This window comes from Aplidium turbinatum, chromosome 16 (genome assembly GCF_918807975.1).
Source record: "Aplidium turbinatum chromosome 16, kaAplTurb1.1, whole genome shotgun sequence".
In the NCBI taxonomy this organism is placed as follows: Eukaryota; Metazoa; Chordata; class Ascidiacea; order Aplousobranchia; family Polyclinidae; genus Aplidium; species Aplidium turbinatum.
In genome coordinates, this window is record NC_137487.1 from 6,297,805 (window position 1) to 6,323,182 (window position 25,378).

At 38.4% G+C, this 25,378-nt stretch overlaps 1 protein-coding gene across 1 annotated transcript; it reads left to right on the forward strand.

The window, feature by feature from the left end:
* The first annotated feature begins 814 nt into the window (after positions 1 to 814).
* On the forward strand, positions 815 to 23,122 carry LOC145785115 (nucleolar protein 10-like). Its single transcript, XM_082596816.1, has 19 exons — positions 815 to 922; positions 1,538 to 1,682; positions 3,238 to 3,315; positions 3,572 to 3,609; positions 5,018 to 5,154; positions 6,215 to 6,280; positions 6,640 to 6,786; positions 7,371 to 7,443; positions 7,656 to 7,805; positions 8,855 to 8,974; positions 9,081 to 9,207; positions 10,532 to 10,643; positions 10,918 to 10,984; positions 11,401 to 11,490; positions 11,746 to 11,931; positions 12,218 to 12,310; positions 12,837 to 13,021; positions 15,678 to 15,789; positions 22,652 to 23,122. Exons 1-19 carry the CDS (start codon positions 857 to 859, stop codon positions 22,775 to 22,777), a joined length of 2,118 nt encoding a protein of 705 aa, XP_082452942.1. The 5' UTR covers positions 815 to 856; the 3' UTR covers positions 22,778 to 23,122.
* The last annotated feature ends 2,256 nt before the right edge of the window (positions 23,123 to 25,378 follow it).

A 25,378-nucleotide genomic window follows, 5' to 3' on the forward strand; every position in this document is an offset into this window, starting at 1 on the left:
AATTTCCCGTAAGGATTCTAAGAGTTTTTGTTTGTTTGCGGAAACTGCAATCAGCGACTTCGGCTTTTTAAACTTTTTTCTCTTGATCTTGGGTACGAACTGTTCAGGGTACGAACTAGGTTGCATCCGTGCTCTATGAGCAATCGAACCCTTCGCATGAAAGTTTGTGCTGGACTTCCTTGATTTCTTTTGCCTTGGATCAGTTTTGATAGTAGCATAGTTTTATTGTAAACTGAGTTTATTGGATGTCATATTCTATGTCCCAACTTGAGAAGTTGACGTTTGTTGAAGCAAGGAAGTTTCTCCTACAGCACCATATAACAAGTCATTATAAATATGTTCTTGTTCAGTCTATAAAAATTTTGAAAAGCCTTCTCACTGATTGTGCATGGAATGTGTTAATGGTATTTTAAAGTTTTAATGAAAATCTTGCATTAAATTGCATTAAAAAATGACATACTTTGCATAATCTTTTTTTTTATGTTTTCTGCTCTCATTTGGAGTTTTCTTATAAGCCTTTTTAGGATTTAAAATAAATCACTGCCCACCTCGCAGTGCAGATGCACCGTCCATAGCGCTCACTTCAATGTGATTTAGTTTAGTTTTAAACAAATTTAATTGAAATCTGAAGACAATTTGATGTAGCCTAATTGTTAATAGTCTAATAAGTTTCAGTTCGCTTGTCTCTCTCCCATAGAGCTGACCTGCTTAAATTTGATAAGTGTCTGGTAGACTAGCCTCTATATTCTACTTATTTGTATTTTGTTATTTATCTGATGTTTAATGCATTGCATTCAATTACTTTCGATCTCTAGAGAAATATAATTTGCAGCAAGTAGGCTAACTCTAAGTTGAAATGCAAGTGTCTAACCCCAACAACATAAAGATCTATAACTTGAGCTATGGAAAATCTTTACCTGATGTAAGTTGTGAGACCAAAATTTAAGTGAAGTGCCAAATAATGTGATTTGGCAAAATCAGTTTATCAAATATGGCTGTGTAGTATCACTATGCTTGTCTATGCGTTTTAAAGTTAGGCTGAAAGTGTATATTTATGTAAAGTACATACTTGTGTATGATTGTGTCTAAATGTCATCTCAATTTTTTTACCTTGAGCAGATGGTTAGCATTGGGTTACACACAAACGACATACAAATGGTTTGGATGGAGATTGGAGAATTTATAAGATTAGCCTACTTGTCGCGAGGTTTTCCCAAACTTGACAGTTTTTCAAATTCAAGTGTTTTTATCACAACATTGTGGCCTTGTCTTATTAAAATATTAATTAACCAAATCTGAAGAACAAATATCAATTGTACACAATATAACAATATTATTCTTAAGTTACTTGGTTTAAACAAATAAGCATAAATCCAGCCGCCTTTAGAACCGTTGGTGAAATTATTAGTTGTAATCCAAAATAGAAATCAGTAGCTCTGCAAGTTAATGAGCCTGATATGTATTTTTTATTGTGATTTGTCATTAATCTTAACACACATTTCTTAAAATAATTACATATTGTGTGTTTTTTTTTCAGTTTATCAGCGATAAGAAAAAACGCAAGTTACTAAAAGGAGATGTGAGTCTGAGAAGACGCATTGAACTGATTCAGGATTTTGGAATGCCGACAGTCAGTACCAATGTTCGTGTGTCACGAAATCAACAGTACATTTTTGCTACAGGTAACTCATTAGAAGTCTGTACTCAGTTGGCGATAAAATTTAGTTTCTTCAATAATGCTCAATTGTAGTCTTATTTATATATATAACTAGTTAACTACTGTATCAAGATTTGGGGTACTGATCAAGAAAAACAACACATTTGTTACCGTACACTAGCTTTAGAGTGATATCTGTAATGGGAAATAGAAGAATGAACAAATCACCAGCTCAAAAGTAGTTATTTTCTTTGATACACAATCTCTTTTTGTAACTGGCTGGTTGTTAATCAAAAAAGCAATTATAATATTTCCAAACTATATATATACCAACGTCCAACGCGTGTTCAGTTTATCGACATTATTCATTCTTTTTTTTGTTTTTTAATATCTCAATTTTAAAATGCACAGATGCTTTGTTGTACCCCAGTTGCATAGATCCTAATGTTGGGGCCCACATCTTTTAGGTGCAGACAGTTAGGTGTGCGTGGCGTCAGGAATCAGGATATTTATGTGTGGCGCAATGTGGCGCCCCGGAAGCAACTTTTGAAAAGGTACCATAAAAAAATCCCCTCTGAGCAACAAAGGAAAACGAATATTCTAGCTCAGTTTAGTCATCCGTTCCCCATCCGCTGGCTTGGCGCATTGGGTTAGGGCGGTGGTAGTAATTTAGTAATTACATTGACGTGGGTTTGATTCCCACCGCAGCTGTTGCTCTTTTTTCTTCTGTAATTACCAAACCAAGTTGTGAGGGGATTTTATAATGGTACCTTTTCAAAAGTTGCGCCCCGGAATGGCCCGTTTCGGTGAGTCCGATCTCTATTCGGTGATTTTTTCAATTTTTTTTTTAAATTATCGGGTACCATAGCCTAATTATCATTGCCGTTTTAGGGGTTAGAAGTTAGGAACTCACCGAATCGGACTCACCGAATAGTAGCAGACCCGTGGCGCCCGGTCATTTAGGTGCTATTCGGTGGGTCAAAATACACTTAAAATCATTTATCAGAAATGCTTGATTCTGTGAAAGTTCTCTCCAATGTGTTACAAAGTGAATTTCACTTTGAAACATATCGATGTGCAGTGCCTACTGCCTGACTATGCAAGTACAGCCGGTTTTTTTTAAATATTTTTTGGATATTTGAAATGAAAAATGACGTAAATACTGCAATAGAAGCTTGATATTCCACAACAGCTTTGCAAACCAACAAAATAATGTTAATGCAAGCTGACTATGGTAGGCTAATCTTATACAATATAACTTGCTGGTTATAATTAGCTACTACCATCAATCAAGCACCTAATGAAATAGACTTTACTGGGAATAGCACCTAAATGATCGGACGCCACACCTAAATATCCTGACACCACATTCTGTGCACCTATTTGGCAGGCGCCTAACTGTCTGCATCTAAAAGACCTGCTTCGTAATGTTAGGAATGCTATTAAAGCATGATGTCTTGGTCTGATGCTGTGCAAGTTGTAGTTCTGCATATGTTAGCTTTGCATTTGGTTTACTTTAGATGTGCTGGTTTTACCCTCAAATGAAAATTTCACTTAAAACTCACAAAATTTTATTTCAGGAACCTACAAGCCAATGGTTCGTTGTTACGATGTCAAAGATCTTTCAATGAAGTTTGAGCGATGCTTAGATTGTGAAGGTATAATGGAGAATTATTGTTGGCATTGTGTTACAACATGCATCACAGCACAATAGTTCGTTAAACTTTTCTTGTTTTGTGAAGAGTGATATCTTTTTGAGTCATATGTGGCTGCACAGTCCACAATATACAGAAAATTGCTGTTACAGTCAACACAAATAACGGACTAAATTTGTTTATTTGAAAACTTAACCTTTAGCACGACAAGATATGACCCAGGGCTTGCATATTGTCATGAACTTATTTTATTTTTCAGCTGTTGCATTTGATATTCTGTCAGATGACTATTCAAAGGTAAGTGGTCATTGTCCAACCAACAAGTGCTTTAATCGAGTCGATATCGAAACATAGTGAGCTGTACAGTACACAGTACACGCAGGTCTTGCCAACATGTGAACTTATTATAATTAATTAATTATGCAATAGATTGAGTTTTGCTTTTAGCAGCATGATCGTTGCTTACTTGACAATGTAGAGTGTAGACACTATCAACCTGTTTTAGCCTGATGCCGCGAGTTTGCTGTGGTAATAGCGAATTGCACTAGCTTTCGGAACACAATTTCCTAGTCATTTGCTATGACGAATGGTGTTGAAGTCAGTGGGTCGTTGTTTTATGCGGCTCTTTCGTTTGGCTTGAGGCTGCTGTCTGTTGAGTCTCTGTGTTAAGGCGTTGTTGCTGTGAAATTTTGTTGAATCAGTTGATTAATAGATTAGGTGACTTAGTTCTTCCATTTCGGCACGGTTATTGATCTTTGGACTCTGTCTAATTGGATATTGCCAGAGAAAACGACGCGGTACAATTGCGCTTCAAAGAGGCCGTTTTCATAAGTAGACAGAGTCCAAAGATCAATAACCGTGCCGAAAGGGAAGAACTACGTCACCTAATCTATCAACTAATTCAACAAAATTTCACAGCAACAACGCCTAACAACACAGAAACTCAACAGACAACATTGAAGACAGCAGCCTCAAGCCAAACAAAAGAGTCGCATCAACGATCCACTGACTTCAACAATCAACATCATTTGTCTTAGCACATGACTAGGAAGCTGTGTTGCAAAAGCTAGTGCAATTCGCAATACCACAGCGAACTCGCAGCATCACGCTAAAATAGGTTTAATATCTAAATTGTGAACTATTATAACTGCAAAAGGTTAATTAATGCAATTCTCGCTTTAAAATCTAAATAGGCAAAATGTGCGTTGTAATTGTTTGTCTTTGAACTGATAGCTATGAGAAGCAAAATTAACAAGGTGTGATCACAAATCATTACAAAACTCCTGGTTTTACTTTGAAAATAACAAAATCTTTCATTGATACTAGTATCGCAGACGCAGATGCTTTCCGGACTTCCAGCACAAGTTCCAAAATCTAGTTCAATATTTATAGGGTAGCAAGAGGTTGAAAGCAGCTGAAAATATAAACTATGTTTGTCAACTACTATTCAGACTACTAACTTGTGATTCCGACCGGCTATCAACCGTCCGTGCGCATATTGTACTGCTTGACTGAGCGTATGAACTTGATTACATTATTATTGTGTCTTGCCCAATCTCATTAAGCAAAACATTTCTTCCTGTTCCTGCTTTTTCATGTCATAAAGTGCTCTGGTTTTCTATACTAATTAATGTGAAACAAATGCACAACACTCCAAGAAATGTTGCACTTCAGGCTAACGCTGCATTGCTTCTTTTCATTGCAGGTCATTTTCTTGTTGAAAGACCGAAACGTGGAGCTCCACACGCAACAAGGGAAACACTACAAAATCAGAATCCCGAAATGCGGTCGCGATCTCGCTTATCATAGTGGCAACTGTGATCTCATGCTGGTTGGATCAGGGTAAATTTTTACAAGTCACTGCTAATCTGTACATCCCTGCTATTGTCATATCAGTTTAAGTCCTTTATTAAAGGGGGGGGGGGAATAATTTTAACTTTAGCCTTGATTTAGGATGCAACAGTACATTTTAAGACAGGGGTGTCCAAAGTTCGGCTCACGATACTTTTTTGTATGGCCCGCGCCTGTTGCACAATGTGGTATGTTTGGCCCGCAGACACACAGATATGGTACAAATTCAATTTGCATTCTTTTTTTATTAATGAAAACAGTATTTTCTCACGGACGAAAGCCCGGTGAGAAAAGTAAGAATCCTTGCCAACTGCGTGTTATTTTACACTTGTCTACCACTAACCTCGAACCAGACTTGACCTGGGTATAGAAATCAAGACGTCAGTTTCATCCTTGACGCTAACATAGCTGTGTTTTACAAAGTTCGTAGATGTTTTAATTTTTCTAGAAAAACAGATAACTTATACAGCCAAACTCATCATATCCTTTGTTTTGGACGGAATTTTAATTTTTTCCTAGGGTCTTAGACTTAGTATCTCCTGTTGTATTCGAAAACCAGGGCTAAAGTTGGATTTGAAAAAAAGCCGATTAACCCCTGTTACGGCCTTATATGTTACTTTTTGCAGACTTTTGTTAACTGTCTGAATGAATTTTTCTAAAAATAATATTTTAACGTTTTTTTTACTGTGTTTGGGTTTTAACATCACCAGGCTTTGAATAACAAAGACAATTTGATTCCAGAAAATTTTTGTAAGATTGTTAGCCGATTGCTAATAGTCTGATTGAACAGTTTTTTTCTTATTTTTTACTGCTTTTCTAAGGCAACGAAAAGCTTTTATATCATTACGAGTCAGGAAAATGTCAGAAAAAAAATTGAAAGTTTCGGTCAAATAGTAGCAGTATCGGCATCCAAAATCTACAAAATGTGACAAATCAGGCCTCACCTCCAGGCAGCCATGGTGCAGCGATGTAATATAACATAAACCGTATGAATGATGTAGAGTGTAGACTAATGTAACTGCTTTGATATTCATTTGTGTTTTGTTTTCAGGCCGGAAATTTATCGAATCAATCTCGATCAGGGGAGATTTTTGAAATCTTACGAAACGCACTCTCCGTATGTATATATCTTCTTTCTGCGTTGTTGTTTGCCCCTTGTTCGAGGCACTTTTATCTTGTTTTCGTTAATTAAATATCAAACAATGTTTAGTAATGAAATAGACGCTAATGTGTCTCTTCTGTCCCGGTTTTTAAATGTTTTTGTGCATGAAAAGTTATACAAGGATCCTTCATTAAGGATGCAACTTAACGATTAGACATATTAAGTATATAACTAAAATAAGCAAGGTTTTGTATCTTATTTAAATACAGTAGAATTTATGTTTATTTATTCTTCACGCCAATGAGAGAAGAAAGTTAGTTAAGTAGAAAAATCAATGTAAAAAGTGAATCAATCGCAAGTTTTGTTACTCGCAGTCAGTTATCGACTGTGGAAATCAATGAAGATCATCATCTTGTGGTGGCGGGAGGAGTGGACGGCCATGTTGAGTGTTGGGATCCGAGATCTAAATGTCGCGCCGGCATCCTTGACTGCTCCCTTGGATTAGCTGGATTCAATTTAAAGTGAGCGCACCATTTGAGGAGGCCAACGCTAAAAACTTGTAGGACTTTCTCAACAGAACGCAAGTAGTTTTGATTAACTGTGTCAGGACAACCCCCCACACAGCAAATCAATCGTGTTTTACATAGAATCAGACGTTGAATCAAAGTAAAAAAATTGACTGATTTGCTGTCTGGGCTAGTTCGCAAACCCATCACATCTTTGATCTCCTGTAAGTGATGCAGAAAAATGCCAATTCTCTCACATGAGTAGTTAAACTTGCTTCCTGGCATGAAGTTTTGTCATCCCCATTTGGACATTCGTAAGCCCAAGAGCATCACAACTTGTTTGGAATTGTTCTCCCATTTCAACATGATATGCGCCGTGTTTTATATCGGTTTGTTGACGTTTGTCGGCTCAATTTGAAAGTTTACTGTTAAGTTTGTTTAAGAAGGAAAAGCCTTACACAAATTCGATTGGCAATTTTTAACTTTTTATCTTGCTTGATTGATTTTGATCTATACAACATTGGCCGATGTATAGTATATCTGCGTTGGATTGAAACGCCCTGCAATCTTTTCTTACAAACCGTTGGTTTATTTTCCAGCGAAACATCTCAAGTGTCGTCCCTGAAGTTCAGCAGTGCGCTCCAGTTAGCGGTTGGTACAAGCACTGGGCAGGTATACATCTTATCAACGTAATTGAACGTTTTTAAAACAGCTGCGCGTTTACTCAAAAGCTTTTACCTAAAGCTTGTTTCATTGTATGTGCTCGGTATAACTTGGTATCGCACATCTCAGCTGCAACAAAACAAATTATCAGCAGAAATCACAAAGCGATAGATATAGAAATTGAAACTCATGATCAATAACAAGGTTTTGTTGCATCACAGGTACTTCTTTACGACATCCGAAGCAGTAAGCCTCGCATCGTCAAAGACCATCACTACGACCTTCCCATTCATTCCATAGCATTCAACAAACCCAATGATATCGTGATGTCATCTGACGCACGATCGGTCAAGTTATGGGAAGAGGAGACGGTATACAAATCAGGCTTTTTGACTTTGATTCAACGTCTGCAGACTAGCTTGGCCTGTAGCTTTGTGTTAAAATGGGCGAAACGCGGTGTCTGTCGCTGTCAGTTCTTGCTACAATCGGCTATCGAGAAACATGTAGTTGATTGGATGGTCTAAATGGCTAGCGTGGAAGCTACATCGTTATGTTTAGCGAATCGCAACTGCTCGCTGTACTAGTGAGTGCTCACTGCTCAGCCTTGTGCTGATAGCCGGGAAGAACGCTCTTTTCTTCAGTTTGTGTTATAAGTTAGTGAACTATAGTTTACAGTAAGATAAATACGGTACATCTACTGTTGTAGTTCTTTTTGATGTCGGGTAGTTGGTTTTGTATGCGGTTGTGTGAGCGAGTGGTAAATGGGCCAAACAACGATCAGGAGGGCTTCGGTTCGGCACTCACACAGTGAACAACTAGCTTTAGTTGCGACAATAGTGACACGCTGGACACAAAAATTGACGATTAGCTTCCATGCTGCATCCCTGTCCATTTGACTTAAAATCTGGTTTACGCACTAAAGTTAACTTCGAGTTTCAGCACTGTCGCTATGGAATACCACTTTTGGGCACTTCGTGCACTAACTCCATACGTTTTAAGACCGCATGTTCGAAAAGTGATTTGTTATGCTTGATGAATTTTCAAGTTGCTCTACCAAGTTGTTGATGTACCTTTGACTCTGTCTTTGCTCGGCACTTCTTGGGTTTCTTTTAATTATTAAATAGTTCATTTTTCAGCAGTTTTGAGAAAGAGTGCTCACTGCTTATCTTGCACTGTGAAAGATTTGCAATAAGTGACAGTCAACAGTGCTAGTTCATATAAAGCAGTTATTTTTAACGTTACGTCATCATTTCCAGACGTCTTAAATTTATTTTAAAAGAAATTGATTGGCTAGCCTGGCTGAGTTATCAATATGCATCTAAAAGACGTAGTCGTATAGTGTACATCTGTACAAGCATTTTTTACATAAGCTCTGAGCTCTGGAGATGTTTAGTGGAAATATTTACCCCTTGTTTCCCAGGGCAAGGCTGTCACTGCAGTCGAGATGAACTCAGACATCAACGACATGGCGATAGCGGAAGGGACCGGTTTATTCTTCCTGGCTAATGAGTCGCCGAAGATCCACACTTACTTTATACCGGTAACATTGCATTTTCAAATGTTGTTTTTGCGTTTTGTACTGTCGCAATTCATTATACAATTTATGTAGACCATTGGAATTTAATTTTCAATTTATTTATTTCCAGATGCTGGGACCCGCCCCCAAGTGGTGTGCATTCCTTGATAATCTTACGGAAGAGCTGGAAGAAAATCCGGAGCAGGAGATCTACGACGACTATAAATTCTTGACCACAAAAGAAATTGAATCATTAGGTTGGTAGTGTTGATAGGAGGAGAGTCCAGGGGGTGCTTTTAGACCCAGTCCAGATTTTTTAAGGGGCCCGGCAACGAAGAAAACACAGCATATTTTAACTACAGTGCATTACTTGCATTCGCTCTGTTTCGTTTTGGAGGCAACTCTTGCTTTTTGGTAGAAACTCTCTTAGTCTACCACTATTTTATTAGTATTCTCTCCTCCTTATACTTTTTTTAAAAGGTATGCACTTTTTGGGGCCAGACGTCTCATTGGTGCTGGTTCCAAATTATGCCTTCAACTGCACTACATAGGTGACATGCTTTTGCGAGAATGGAGGCAGCTCATCTAGCTAGACAGACTTCATCCACAGCCCAATCAACCAAATAGGCCCTCAGTAGTTCCATCCCACACAATAGACATGGAACAAAAGCTTCATGAATTTTAGGCGGTGCAGAATCTTCCATTTCATGCCTAAAATCTTTTACGCAATCTATGTTGCTACATTTTCCGTGGTTTTATCAGTGTACCTCAAAAGTGTCTGGCTGTCTGGTAAGGAAATTTCAAATTGTTTAAAATTGATTGATTGGCGTTTATTTTTGTTAACACACACATTCAAAGCAAGATCAAATAATAAAAACGATCACATAGAATGTGTGGATACTGCATCGGGTGGCTGCGAAGTGACCTGTAAGGTCTTCTAGTCAAGCAGCCACCCTAAAAGTGATTGCTGGAATAATACTTCGTCAAGTGAGTAACCTTGTTAACTAGGCGACAGATGCCTTTTTAACCATGCTATTGAAAAAAGTAAATAATATCAAAACAGCACTAAAATAAACATCCATGACTTCATCCTGAAATTTTTAATTTGTTTCATGCCTCAACAAATAGAGGGAGATGAGAAAAATATTCTCTGGGTCAGCAAAACTTGCGTACATGAAGTTGGAGTGTGATTAAGCGGGGTTAACGGCTTTTTTGGCATTTCAATTAGTCAAATAGTCAAAACTTATTTACTGCAACAGTACCTGTTGCGAGACTTGCTGCAAATATCTGTTCCTTTTTATAAAATCATGTATTCCAAAAACTTTCCTTTTTTGCTTCAAAATTTAATTACGTATTTAATATCACGGTCCATTATTTTTTCTTGATTATATTCATATCTTATCGGGTAAACGCCCGTCATCTTCCATCATGAACCTCACCACTTTCATAAGGTCTGTTGGTCAAAACGGAACAGCTTTTCAATGGTAGTACTAGTAACTATCCACGACAGTTCCATAAGCACTGGCAAGAACTCAACTGCGTGGCGCTTCTTGACTTAACAACGATGTTTTCAATTTATAGGGTTATCCAACTTGATCGGGACTCCTCTACTGCGCGCTTACATGCATGGTTACTTCGTCGACATGCGCTTGTATCAAAAGGCTCGATCCATTGCTAATCCATTTGCATACAAGTAAGTGGGTTTTGACTTCATAAATGCAAACCCTTAGCTCTATATATCGTACTGATCAACAGGTATGTGTCATACGAAATGACTCGGGCATGGAAGCCTAAAATTCCAGCTGATAACTCACTCACAAAGTAAAAGTCGAAGCATTCTTTCCCCAAGACTTTGGAAGCTCATACCACTATTGCAATATTTTGTGGATTTCATTTTACTTCTTGTGGAATTGACAGCTCATATCCATTTTCGAAACTGCATACACATAAATGCTATTTTGTTTCAGGGAATACAGAAAGCAGAAAATTGCTGAAAAGATCGAGCAAGCCAGAGAGAACAGAGTCCATGTTGATGTGAGTTAGCACTAATTTACGACACAGAATTATACAATTTTAAGCAAGGATTAAAATGTTTTTGTTTAAAAAAAAATTTTGACAGTTTATAAAATACTATGAAAGAAATGATTTGAAAAAGTGTATAATGCCAAGTAGGCTATACGTGTTTTGCAATTCAAACCTTGTTACAACGTTGCCTCCACACGCTTGTTCCGACCCGAACAGCAAAATCCGTCATTTCTACATTGATTCGACATCTACAAACGTTGAATCAATGCAAAAATAACGGATTTTGCTGTCTGGAGGTCTGTCGACATATAAATTATGTTTGACGCATTTGCACCTACCTTGTGAATCTATAATTCGTTTTATGACGTAAAATCAACATTTGATTAGCATTTGACATAAGTTAAGTTGGATAACTGCTATTGCAGAAACTTCCCAAGGTGAACAGAAAGTTAGCTGAGAAGTTACGAACGAGAGCGGATGGTGCTGATGCCAAGAAGAAGAAGAAGAACCTCAAGGTTTATTTTCATTGGTTTAATTTAGCCTCTGTTTTCTTACTTTCACTTGTTAAGTTAATGACATCTTGAGAAATGACTCATGACAAAAAAAAGCTTATTTCAGGACAAAATCTAAAATCTATAGTTTGTAAAACCGTATTTTGTCAAAAAATGAAGACCCTAAAATGTGCCAAACTCTACATTTGGCTCTTTATTTTTTTACTAGATCGGCCAGGCGCTGCAACATTTTTGTTTCTAACCTTAATTTGTTTTCAGCAACAAGCTGCGAATCTTCTGGAGGATTCGAGATTCAAAGCAATCTTTGAAAACCCCAGCTTCGAAGTTGATGAGGAGTCTGAAGAGTTTAGATCCATCAACCACGTTTTTGCGGCCCAGATGGATGGAGCTCGAGGAAAAAGATCCAAAATAGTGGAGAATCACTCCCTCCAAGATCTTGAAGAGGTGAAACCCCGAAAACTATTAGTTGATAATTATTTTTATCATTGATTTATTGACTTTTGTTGTTTGTACTTTTCTTCACCGTTCCAAGGGTCGAAGGGCTCAGTCTTTTTCAACTTTGAGAGTTGTGACACAGTGGCTTGGACAAGATGTCAACGCAGGTATCGAACATCCTAAGTGTTGTTTTGTTGCCCAGTTTGTTACAGCTTCTCCCCTTTTGGAGCGTGCTAGATTGCTAGTAATGACTCTATGCATGTTTTCATTAAACGCTTTCCACATCTTACTACAGAGTAGAGACAATGATGATAAGGAGTTTTCCTCTGATGAAGATCAGGATGAGACTGAAAGATCTGGAAGAAGATGGGTCCAGGATGCTCCAAAGGTAACCACTAATTTTATCATCAGGCATTGCGCGTCATACACTACTTTACTCCAATCAGCAAATCAGTCCATTTTAATTTGATTTAACCTACGCATGTAGACGTTAAAGCGATGTAAAAAGACTTATTTTATGAGTGGGTTTGTATAAAGTGTTATAAGAATGATAGTTACAACGTAATAATTCCATCGCCGATATACACTAAGTGCTTGATGTACAGTGTAGACGTACAGTAAGGACTGACGTACAGTAAGTGCTTGGCAATGCAAACTTTCAAGGTAAACGTATAAAGAAGCAACCGACTGAGTTTTTCTCATTAAATCCATTCTCAATGCTGAATACTTTGCAGAAATGACGTAAGTATCATTTTTACTATACAACATCTTTGATAGGTATCGAAGCTTCACGTGCTACCACGCTATCCACTGAGGCGATAAGCATGCTGTCATTGCTTCAGCGTGCAACCGCAAAGCAAACACGATCTAATTCACTCCTTTCGCTCATATTCGGTTGCTGTTATTGTTTTCAGGAAAAGGACACTAAAGCAAGAAAAAAGCAAATCACTGCATCCTCCACTGATGGAGACTCTTCAGAACCCAGGATGTTTGAGATGAAGTCCGATGTTGCTAGGAGTGGAAAACTCTTCAGTACTCTTCATGACCTTGAGGCTTTTGCAGGGGAGCAGGCCAGAAGAGAGCAAAGTTTAAAATCAACGTGAGTCAGTTTCTAAACTGCGAGATGCAATGTTTGGAAACTTTTTTAATAAATACTTTGTTAAACTGAAACGGCCACGCGTATTTGTTATTGATCCGTTTGTTTAAAAACAGTTGCAAGTTGTATTAAATATCACATGCATTCTTTCAACTTTTTTTGTACTGAGGCTGGGATCACCACCACCTAACAATTGACCTTATCTGGACAACACAGAGACTTTACGACCGTAAATTACACAACGTCATAAGTAGAGCTCGACCGATATCACTTTTTCAGGCCGATACCGATATTTATGAAATTTTTAGGCCGATACCGATATATATCGGCCGATATATATCAATTACGAAAAATTTGTTACCAACAAGGTTATTAAGCAACAAACCAGCCCAAGAAAGTTTATGCATTGGTTGCTGTCATAGCCGCCGAGTTTTCAAAATAGCTGGGCGGGCGAACACATACTGTCACGTCACGTCGTGATCACCAATAATAATGTAGAACTCCACTGTTGTTTTCCTGCCACTAAGGTCCAAGATCTAGGCTTCCTAGTTCCTACTACTATAAATTGCAAATATCTAGCGATAAACTGCGCTATTGAACCGAGCTTACATTGAATCTACAATAGAACAGTTAACGAAGGAGCTGAATTGCAACTAATGAGTGACAACCAACGGTTTCATCCGGCCAAACCAACACGTGTGCACTGTTCAGTAGTGCACAGTTTAATATCAGTGACGTAACTGACGCAAGTGTGATGGTTGAGACGACAACATAGAGCATTTTAGCAGCAGAGTTTTGATGACGTCGTTTGAGAGAAAATTACTCCTTTGAAGAACAATGCTACAGTTTTTACACCGATTTAACATCTGGCGATGTTAAAACGATGTAACAGCAGTGGAAATTGCGGTCAGACTTTTGCTGCGAATGAAGTTCCTCACAGGTTTGCGCAATTTACTTGATTTATGGCACTGGGCTTACGAGTGGCAGAGTGGAGACAAACGGCGCGGCTGGACACTTTTGCTCGTTTAACGGCGAATCAACGTTGCATGAATGTAACATGGCAATAATTGACGAAAACTAATCGCTTAATTAGTAGGTCTAGTAGGGCCTATCATATGGCGACAAAACCTTGCGAATAAGGTAAGTAGGCTAGTATTAGAAGGTGGCAGATGGTTAGGGAACGTTCAAATATTACGTAACGCCTTCGAGGGGGAGGGGGGGGTTTATGCAAAGCGTTACGTTAGCGTCACATCGGGGGGAGGGGGTTCAAGCAAAACGTTACGTAACGCTTTCGAGTACGGAATGGTAGTTTTTTGTGCTGAATTCGTAGTGAAAAAGCGTTACATGGGGGAGGGGGGGATTGAAAAAAGCGTTACGTTGGCGTTACATGGGGGAGGGGGGGGTCAAAAATTCGGAAAAAAAGCGTTACGTAATATTTGAACGTTCCCTTACAGAAATTTTTGGACTTAAAATTGAATTAATTATTTTTTTTAATTCCTGAAATGTCCGGCGGGCGCGGCCCACCCGCCCGGGACTCAGCGCAGGTGGTTGCTTGCTTAATTACGCCGCATAACTTCCACCGAAAGAGGTCGTGTGGCTTCTTGCGTCACAAGGCTCTGGGCACGAATCGGAAAAGTTCTATAATGACGCTACTATTTTCTTCTGTGCAAAGTTTCACTAGGCTTTTTTCTTTGGGTTTATTTTTGCAACTTCTACAATGACGCTACTATTTTCTTCTGTGCAAAGTTTCACTAGGATTTTTTCTTTGGGTTTATTTTTGCATGTCATGTGAACAAAAGTTAATTTTCCCTGGACCTTTTCTTTCTTACTGTAATACCAAAACTTGACAAATTTTGCTGCATCTTGCCTTATCAATATCACTCGGAGATCAAAGCCAGGCATTGTGACGTAAGACTTGAAATAAGCTGTGCGTGGTTAGTGTAGAAGTACACCCGCACTCCCATCGATTCTTAGCGAAAAATTCACCTTTGTTACACTGATTCAATGTCATCAATCGTTGAAGCAACGTAAAACTCGAAATTTTTCCTTCTTGAATTGAAGCTAAGGGATACAGTATTAACATTTTCTAGATGCTCCCACTAGAATGGGCGGGAAATTATATTCTCACAGCAATTGTTTGTGCTATGCAAGCTCGTTTGAGAAACTTGTGTTTCTTCTAAAGGCATGCATGGCTGGTTTTGAGTGTGCTTTTGCTGGCCGATGTTTATCGGCGAAAAATAGCCGATACGATATATCGGCCACACCTGATATCGGCCGATACATATCGGCTGACCGATATATCGGTCGAGCTCTAGTCATAAGTACAAAACTTGTCTCACAATACAGACGTTTGCAACAGTTTCAACACCTCAAAAACTGGTCTGTCTCCATTTTGACTTACACGCTTTTGATTGTGTCACTGAGCCATTCGTTTGAAAATGTTCTGCGAACACTTTGTAGTTTTTACTGTTGCAATTTTGGATATCGCTGTCGTCTCTTTAAACCTAGCTAGCGAATGTGCAAACGTAGCCAGACGTCGAAACATTGTAAAATGACAACTGTTGCAAGCTAAGACATTGCTTTCGCTTTCTCTGATAATAATAAACTAACTTGAAGAGAAGCACAGCAGAAATTAGATGTTTATTTTTTGATCTTCCAGAGCGACATTGGAAGAGCGCATCATCGCTGAAGAGAAAGGAAACTTGAAGTCAAAAGTCAAATTCGAGAGAAGGAGTGGTGGTGGAAGAGAGGCAACATTTGAATACACCAAGGTTTGTGCTTTCGTGCGGTCTTGTAAATTGAATCTATTGCTACTACTGACAACCTTGACTTACTTTGAAAGTCTTTAAAATTTTGAAAATTAAATTTTAACAGACAAACAAGCTTTACTTGACATGTCAACCTTTGTTTTCAGTCAGTTATTCCATCCTTTTTTGGAGTGGCAGAGCCAACATGACATTGATGAGGACTTCCAGACGCAGAAAACACCGAGTTTTTTTGCACCCAACTCATTTTATTTTTAAAGAAATTTCTGCTTTTTGCGGAAAAACTAAAATTTGCCTCAATAAATTTACGAATATTTTCCCTTCGTTGGGAGGTGTTTTGTTATTGGGGCCAAAATATCCTCCCATCGGCCGTGCCCGGACCTGTTTAAAGAAGTATCAGACCGGCGGACCCTCAAACTTTCTGGGGTGGCTGTGACCAGTGGCGGCTCGTGGTCTCAAAACATGGGGGTGCTGCATCAACCAGTAGGCTAACCTAATATAAATAATTATAAACCTGTACCGGACTGAGTTATAAATGCAGAGTTAGGGTTAGTAACACAGCATACAGTAACATGTTCTTTAATTGGCTGTCGTTTAATGTTTTTATCATTTAAAGTAAACTTTTGATAATGGCTTGAATTTGGTCAAGTTTAGGTGGCCACCAGATGGAGCTAGTATTATTTTGGGACTTGGTATTAACTTAGTTGGTTAGATCTATGCTTGTGCTTTCCAACGATAGCAAATTTGTTGAAATTGAACAACAAATGAATAAATGGGAGACAATTTCCTTCAGGTGTTTTTCAGTGCATTTCCACCCCGTACTTCTTTATAATAGTCCATTCCAACGTGTGTGACGTATTATGACATCATCATCTAGAGGGCGAATTGTGAAAAAGAACCAATAATTACAGTAATTGGCTTTACTTCTTATCAAAACTAGTCTGTCTCAGTGACTTCTCAAAACACAGATCAAGTAAAGTAACCTACGATCCCTTCACCTAATCACCGATAGCTTCCACACGCTTACCCTAAAGATTTACGAGAACCAAAGTTGGAATCTCTGACCAAGGTGTGTTCTATTTGCAGTCCCTGCAGCGCTTGTTCAGCATAGCCGTACGAGACCAAACCATTTTGGGGGGGCAGAACGTAAATTTGCCCAAATGTGCACGCTTTTATAGAAATTGCCCAAATAGGCTATAATGTATGCGGTGCATGATAACAGTGAAAAACTGACATAACAAGATCACCAGCAGTGGCATAGCCAGGAATTTTGAAGGGGGGGGGGGTTTTGATGACGTGTTTTGCTTGTGGCGACACCCATCGGCGGGGGGTCTGGGGGGCCTCCCCCAGAAAATTTTAAAAAATTACTTTGAATTTGGTGCATTCTGAGAATATTTTCAACAAAAATGTGGGTATGAATATTCCTGTAAAATGGTGCTGTCCGGTGGCATAGCAAAAGGATAAGATCATGTTTTCTTCGGCATTTTTCGGAAATAAAGGTACAAGTTTCTATGTTTTCTTGTTGCTAATTCCTGGCTGAGATATTTGAATGTTTGGTAATGGCAAAACTCGCTCTTTGCATATTTCATTTAAAATTAGGCAAACTTTGTTTTAGAGGCGTAGACTGAAAGCATCATTCTCAATATCATGACGTCACACACGTGCCAAAGGGAGGTGCAACCCCCCTTCGGCACGTGTGTGACCCCCAACCCCCCTCCCCCCCTTTGGCTACGCCACTAGCTACCTAGAATTTCTTACCAAAGGAATCAAGATAGAAGAACTGAATTCCTCTTTGAAGATACCTTGCATGTGCATTAGGGTGGAGTGAAAAAAGAAAATTTTGATTTTTGCTCTGTAATAGCGATTAAAAGTTGTAGTGTGGCTTGACTATTAAGCTTTGAAAATTTCAGCGTTTTAAAATAAAGTTTTCGTCTGCCGCAAGCAAGTTCAAGATTACAAGGGATGTGCTGATTAAATATCACAATTTGCTTCAGAATTTTTTCCGCAACAAAACCATCGCATGTGACGTCATAGAGGATATTTCTTACGATTCAATTAGTCCATTTAAGCAACATAATCGGAAATATGCAATTCTTAAAAAGGGCCTGAAAAAGCCATTGCAGCGGTTTGTATGTCTGTTGCATTTTAATGAATTACCACTGAGACACTTGATGCATTATCTTGATGGAGTTACATCTGGTCCACTAAGTTTTTCTGGCTCCATTGGTAAAAAACTTGAAGACTGTGACAGTTTACCAGTCACAGAGTTTGAGGCTGTTGATATTCAACTGCCTTCAATTGACGTGAGCTTAAGCACAGACCAGCAGTAGCCTACTGTACTTGTATGGCATCTGTAAAGCAATTAGCTCAGGGCGTTGTGATGCCAAGCTTGCCTATTGTAATCCAAGAAAGATGAATCACTCCAGATGGCTGACAACAACCAATCGCATTTTGAAGCTTTATGTTTCACGAAACAATCCCTGTAAAATCTGAGAGCATTGGTCTTCTTCATCGTGTATCACACGGCCGTAGCCCAGAGCATCACGCAGGCTCTTGCTCTATCGTTGAACTCGGCCAAATCCTGTGCAGAGCACCTTGCTTTTAGGTCAGGGCATTCGAGTAGATGTTGCATCGTTTGCTCCTGTCCGCATTTGCAACTTGTGCTCCCCATGGAATACCCCCAGTGTCTCATCAAGGTTTTACACCTGCCAATACCAGTTCTTAAGCGGTTGAGGCATCGCCAATACTTCCACGGTTCACGTTTTCCGGGAGGAAGGCTCTCCATGGGTGTGAGCTCCATATTGGCCAATGTCGGTCCGGCTGCCAGTCTCTCCTGCCATAGTTGAACCCGCACATTGGCGGCGACATCGTCATGACCTAATGGGACAACTGAAGCAAGGAAACTTTTGGTGGAGTAGCGTTGGTGGAGTAGCCTACATTGCCAAGTTATACGCTCCAACGTGGTTTGCAGTGAAAACGCAACCTTCCTGTACTACTTACTGTAAAGGAGCTAAACACTTTGTTTCACGTAGTTAAAAAGTCGCGCTGTCTTAGCGCTGAACTAAAAGCAATAGTTGTCCCTGGTATCAACCGAAATGCCTTTTTTGCTCACCAAGAGAACCTATTGCTGTGGATGTTGGTAGATGAACGTCTGTACAACAGAAAATTAGCACTGAGAAGGATACTTTCCAGAAAACAAGGTCATGGAGATTCCATTCGTCTCTTTAAAGTTCCACTCTTGATCTTTGAAGCAAACGAATACTTTGAACTGATTGATTGGCAGCATACAGAGAGATATGAACTACCGCTAACTTGAGACATACCGGACAGTCAGTTAATGTCCTTCATTCAAGATGCTGCAGCTCCAGAGCTTGAATTTCCTAGCTATCCGTGTCACACGCAAGCCATGGAAGGGGCCGTGCGCCTCGTTATTGAAGCAGCATCTGCGGTGTGTGGGCAGAAACAACGGGAAGGATTCATTCGAAGTAGACTGCAGTCAAAATTAGAAATGCCTGTATTCAATACAAAACGAGAGTTTTTGGCAAATGGAGTGCTTAATGAGATTTAAACTCATGGGAGTCGGCAGAGAGGGGTACTTGTCTCCCTGGATTTGAGTTTTATAAACGTTTCTTTCCTTATGAAAACGATACTTTCAAAAATGTTTCTTACCTTTGGGCGATAATATCTTTTTCATCCAATTTTCTTCGAAGTAAACCAACATTTTTCCAGGACTATTTTTTCGCGCTTTCGGAAACTATCGCTAAGTATGCCTTGGAAATATCTTTAATTGTAACGTTTTCGCTCGTGCCGTCCAAATTTACGTTACATTTCATCAATACACTTAGCTACGTTGCACTCGTTGTAGCTCACAAGATGAAATTTGGCTTAAAAGATGTTTGCCCCCCCCCCTGCAATATTTCTGCCAACGCCCATGTACTGTATAAGCTGATGATTTAAAAAGCGTTTACAATATTTATATGGGATCAAAAGTAAACAGGCAACCGAAATCTCACTATTGTCATATTAAGAAAAACACTTTTCTACTGTAGTTTGCTTTACCTTCATTGCACATACTTGCTTAAACTGTGCTGATGAACTTGTGAAAGGAACAGAAATTTGAAGAAAATAGCTTAAAATCCGTGTTTTTTCTTATCAGTTGATCATATACATGCAACAAGCGTTCTAAAAGACGTATTTTCCACTGCATTGCAACGATTTATGTGTAATTTACAACTCTGATATTGTTAGATAGAAGTACCGAAGGTAGAAGTTAGATAAAAGTGACGATCTGCTAATTGTGATGACGTCATAGCTCCAAAATACCAGTGAAAACTTCAATGGACTTGCGGCAGACGTAAACGTTGATCAAAATCAAAAATATTTCAGCATGTGAATACATTTACCACATCACAACTTTTAGTAACTATTACAGATTGATTCTATCAACTTTCATTTTTAACCTATGTTTCACTCCACCCTAATGTGCATTGCTCGATGCTTCTGCACTTTGGCATGGTAGATAGGAGTAACAAATATTGTTTTACACACCACAAATAAAAAACAACCCCACTTAAATATTCAGTTGCGATGTCATAAAAGACTCAGAAAAATAAACATTGCAGGAAACCTGCTCAGTGTGACCATACGGATTCAGAAAAAAGTACATAACAATAGAGAAATTTAATTAAATGTAATAAAACACAGACATACTACTTCTGTTCAAATAAACTTTGTTCTGAAATCAATTAAAGTAGTTTTGATGATACGAATTTTAGTACAAAAAATAAAAAGGTCTGGCAGCACTACTAAAAAGATAGTTAGGCTAGGTAATTTGATGACAAAAATTAACTAATATATTCTAAGGTTGCATACAGACGGTGACGTAGGATTCAAAGAACCCAATTAGTCAAACAGTTCGTATTTACATTTTCAATGTCTGAATATTGAATAATATTCAATCGTCGGATTTGCAGAAGGCGTGGTTGGATTTTCAAAAAATCGCCGAATAGTAGCAGACCCTTTTATAAAAGTAACCAAACAAAGCTAAGCTACACCTTAACATTACTTTTAACAGGTAGGCTATAACATTTTTTTGTTAAATGTTGTGATGTTGCTTAGCTAATAGCTATGTCTGTTTATGGTTGAAAAAGTACTGTAACCTCTCCACCCGAATTGTTTTATAAAAGTGTTCACCAGATTTATATAAATTCATATTTTGTAGTCGCCCAAATCAAGATGATGCATTTATGGATATTATGAAAAAAATTAAAGACTTTGTAAATTTTGATGCGAGGCAACTGTATCATGCCAAGTGGGCAGTTTTATAAATAGACTATGATCAGATAATTTCATATTTTTTTTGTTGCCCAAATCTTAACGATACAGTTATGTAAATTGGAAAAATTAAGGCAGTGGCTATTTGACCGGCGCCGGCCTTTTAATCTGAAACACTATTTAACCGGCTCCGGTCTTTAATCTGAAACACTATTTAACCAGCTCTGGTCTTTTAATCTGAAACACTATTTAACCGGCTCCAGTCTTTCAATCTGAAACACTATATGACCGATATCATATATAACCTACATTACTGTGGTTGTTCACGAAAAAGCCACTGCTTTAAATTAATGAATTTGTTCATTTTGGGGAAACTGCCTCACGCTAATTTGGGCAGTTGCATAAACAGACTAATCAGTTTTATCAAATAATTTCATGTTTTGAGCTGCCCAAATCAACACGATGCATGTGTGAAAATTAATAAAATTAGCTATATATATAGCAAATTTTGCGTTTTGATTTGGGCGGTTTCACAAAAGTATTAGAGACATATTTTGGTGGCTGCCCAAATTGGCATGATGCTGTTGGTTAAATGCATTTCGTACTACAGTTTGATCACCATGCAATACAATACATCAATATTGTGTGGCCAAATGAAGATTTTGCGGCACATTTCTTGTGCAAATAAGAGGCTGTACTTAGTTTGATAGGTAAAAGATATTAATTTATAGTTTTTCTTAATTCATGCAATTTTGTAGCTTTTCATATAGCAATTTTTGCCCTAATAATTGCAAGATTTTGCCCGAATTCGCGACGTTTTGAAACAACAGGGGGGGGCGGCTGCCCCCCCTGGCTCGTACGGCTATGTTGTTCAGTGATGCTAGAAAACCTTTTTCTGAAAAACCTACGTCATAAAAAAAAAGCAACACCGGCCTGCAAAATTTGCAGACCCAGACTTGCCAATTAATTTTTGTAATACAAATTTTTTTTTATGACAAAAAAAATTTTGGATATCGCTGTCGTCTCTTTAAACCTAGCTAGCGAATGTGCAAACGTAGCCAGACGTCGAAACATTGTAAAATGACAACTGTTAAAATGACAACACAAAAAAAATGACAAAAAAAATTTTTTTTATAACAAAAAAAATTAATATTAAGAGTTTTTAATTCTTCAAGCGAAATAAATTTAAAAAAAACATGGCAAAACTATCTATATGTAATATAATTCACATATGCACAAAATGTTGGGGGGGCTGCAGTCCCGCAGTCCCTTATGACGAGCCGCCACTGGCTGTGACTGAAAAGTTTTTTAAAAAATATTTTTTTTATTAATTCAATGTTAGTGGCGATTATATTTTAGCACTCATTTCTAAAATCAATGCGTTTTTGGGCGTCAGTTTTGGAACCACAGTTATAAGTACTTAATACTTACACTACAGAAAATAATTTTACTTGGTTGTGGTTTTACTATTGTATAAGGAATAAGGTAACATTGTTTTCAGGACGCAGTTGGACAGATTTTAGCTTCAGGGCAGGACTGCGTAATACGCATCATATGAAATTGCCGACCAATTTAGCATTTTAATTTTTTTTAGGAAACAAAACAAGACAAGCAAGCCGCTGCTGACAAAGAACATCGAGAAGAACGACGAAAATTACGCCGGCCTGCGAACAAGCTACTCCCGCAGAAACACAAAAAGGGACCGTACTCCAGACGGTGATGAGTCAAATTGTTAATTTCTAAAATGTCGCTTGAGAAGTGGTGGAAAACCTGTGCGCCAGAGTGCTGGTCAAGTGTGTTCACACGGTGTACTATGTGTTGGTTTCGTAACCACGAGCTGAACTAAATTTGTGCGCATAGTTTTACTGAACTACGGTTTGGTTTACAGATATTTTGTGCCTTGCAAACCAATCATGTTTAAATTGAATGGTCGATTTTGTTGCTTCAAACGAAGATCACTGAGGCTTTTTGCAAAAAGTAATTGTTATTTTCACATTTTCAGCCAACTTTATGAAAACTTGGTTGCTATTTTTGTCGTATTTAAATAAACTGACCAAACCTTCAACATGACTCTTAAGTCAGAACTTGTGACATGTGACGTTAGGCGCGTCGGGCTGAGGAGGGCGGTCGTCTCAAAATAATTTTATCAAATGCAAGTTTTTTGACTTGGAAAATAAACAAGACGAATTTTTTATTGACAATCAGGAATAGTTGACCATTTAGACTGATTTGCAGATTATTGACTGGCGCTTAGAGCTGTATTTATCGTGGTGTGAGTGCAACGCAATATTAGCCAGATTCACAACCATAGAGGGAAAGGCTCAGCAAGTCATGTGACACTGGAGTGATCTTATTGTCAGCAGATTAGGCTACGTGCAAACGTTTCAGACAGGCGCGGATACCCCCCCGAAATTTTGTGAGGAATCGTTGAAATTGTATGTTTCCGCATTAAATGGTTTGATATGCTTCTAAACTCTGATATTAGTCCCACGGCGGACTTAACTTATCCCGGGGGGGCAAATCATTACGTCACAATTTCAATATACTCTCCCACAGCAAACACAAACCGATTTCTGTTAAAACATCTGTTTGAAAGAGTTTTTTAACTTAGTTTTCTCTTTGGGGAAGTTTAAAGGTGGTTTTAGACAAACATTTGAAATTGAGGAAATTCTTTGACCTCTGAAAAATGAAACGGGCTGCCAGACCTACCTCCTATTTCTCCAAAGTAGATAAAGATGTTTGTAGACAACGCTCAGCTTGACAGAACAAAACTGTTGGTGACATGAGATTGCAGATAAGGAAATTGCACGAGGTTATAGCCTACTTCCACAAACTCGGCCAATCTGCGTACGAGGTAGCAGAGCGACTGAACTTTTCTTATTAAATTTCAATAAAATTGCTCAAATATGAGCAATGTTTTGGTCCCATACTTGATTCAAGTGTCGGGTATGAGAAGATAAGATTCTCATTGTACCAAGTTCCTTTCTCTCGGCCGCCTTTCCTGCAGCAACTACGCCCACCCAATTTATTACACCCTAGGTGGAGGTGAGCGGTGTTTTCAACAACCAGCAGCTTAAGCCTGGAGTCGAACCAGGTTTGCATAATTGGAAAGCTAACGGCTTATCCGTTGCGCCATCCCATTTGCGTTGGGCCATGGCATCAATGGTTATTAACTATTTTTCTTATTAGCCTACAACAGTTTACAAAAAATTCCTTTGTTCTGGCAGTCAATCAATACACTTGCTTCTTGCTTGGTGACTCTCTCGCCACGAGGTTATCTGTTTATCGCAAATTCTTGCGGGATATTGTCGCTACAATATAGCCTAGCCTACTTTAAAACATTACTGCAATTTACAATGGCGGTTTTTAAAGATTGCAAAATATGCCCTGATCTTGCAATGTATATGTATTACCGTAGCCTACATGATGCTTCCACCTCATGCAGACATCAACAGAGAAATTTCATTTTATAACTGTTAATTATAATATTTATTTTAAGCAATTTAATTTTTAATAAACGAACTGCACATGATTGACCGCTTACAGTTCTTCAATGTTAAGTTTGATTTCACTCAGCTCGTGTATCACCAATGTAAGACCTTTGAAACTTCTCACTCCTAACTAAGCGTTTAAAACGTCATTTTATATTTTTGCGATTTCACTGTGTAGCTTTTAGCTTATAAATTTGGAATTTTAAAATGCTTTGCCGCATTTCCTTTACACACAAAAACTGCCTTTTTGCAGTTTTTCTTTTTTGGATTTTCTCTAAGCATGTTCTTTTTCCCGATAATGTTTTTTTCCCCGATTTAACCCAGCTCTGAAAGCGGCTCTAACATTATTAGTCATGCTCAACTTGTTTTGAGATTCTTGCTTGATAACGAGAAGCGCGACAACGTCTCCTCACACGATCACGGGACATGGCATCACTTACAAAAAGTGTTGGTGATTTTGTAGGCGCTTTTCATTCCACAGAATTTGCTACTCGGATTCAGTTCAAAGATCACTGCTAAGCGTTTTCATATCTGCTTAAATAAACATTCAGGTGTTGCCAATAATATTTTTATTAATGGCCTGTCAACTTTCCGTATAAATAAACTCGCAGGTGCAATGACGGTTACGTTACCTAAATGTCTAAAGCTTTCACGATCAAAAATAAACAATATTCTGCATCAATGAAAAAAAGTGGCAAAAAAGGATATACGGTAAGTACACCCATTCCCAGACAGTACACATCGTCATTTTTACATCGATTCAACGTCTGCAGGCGTAAGTGACGTGTAAAAATGAACGTGATAATGTAAAAATGACGGATTTTGCTATT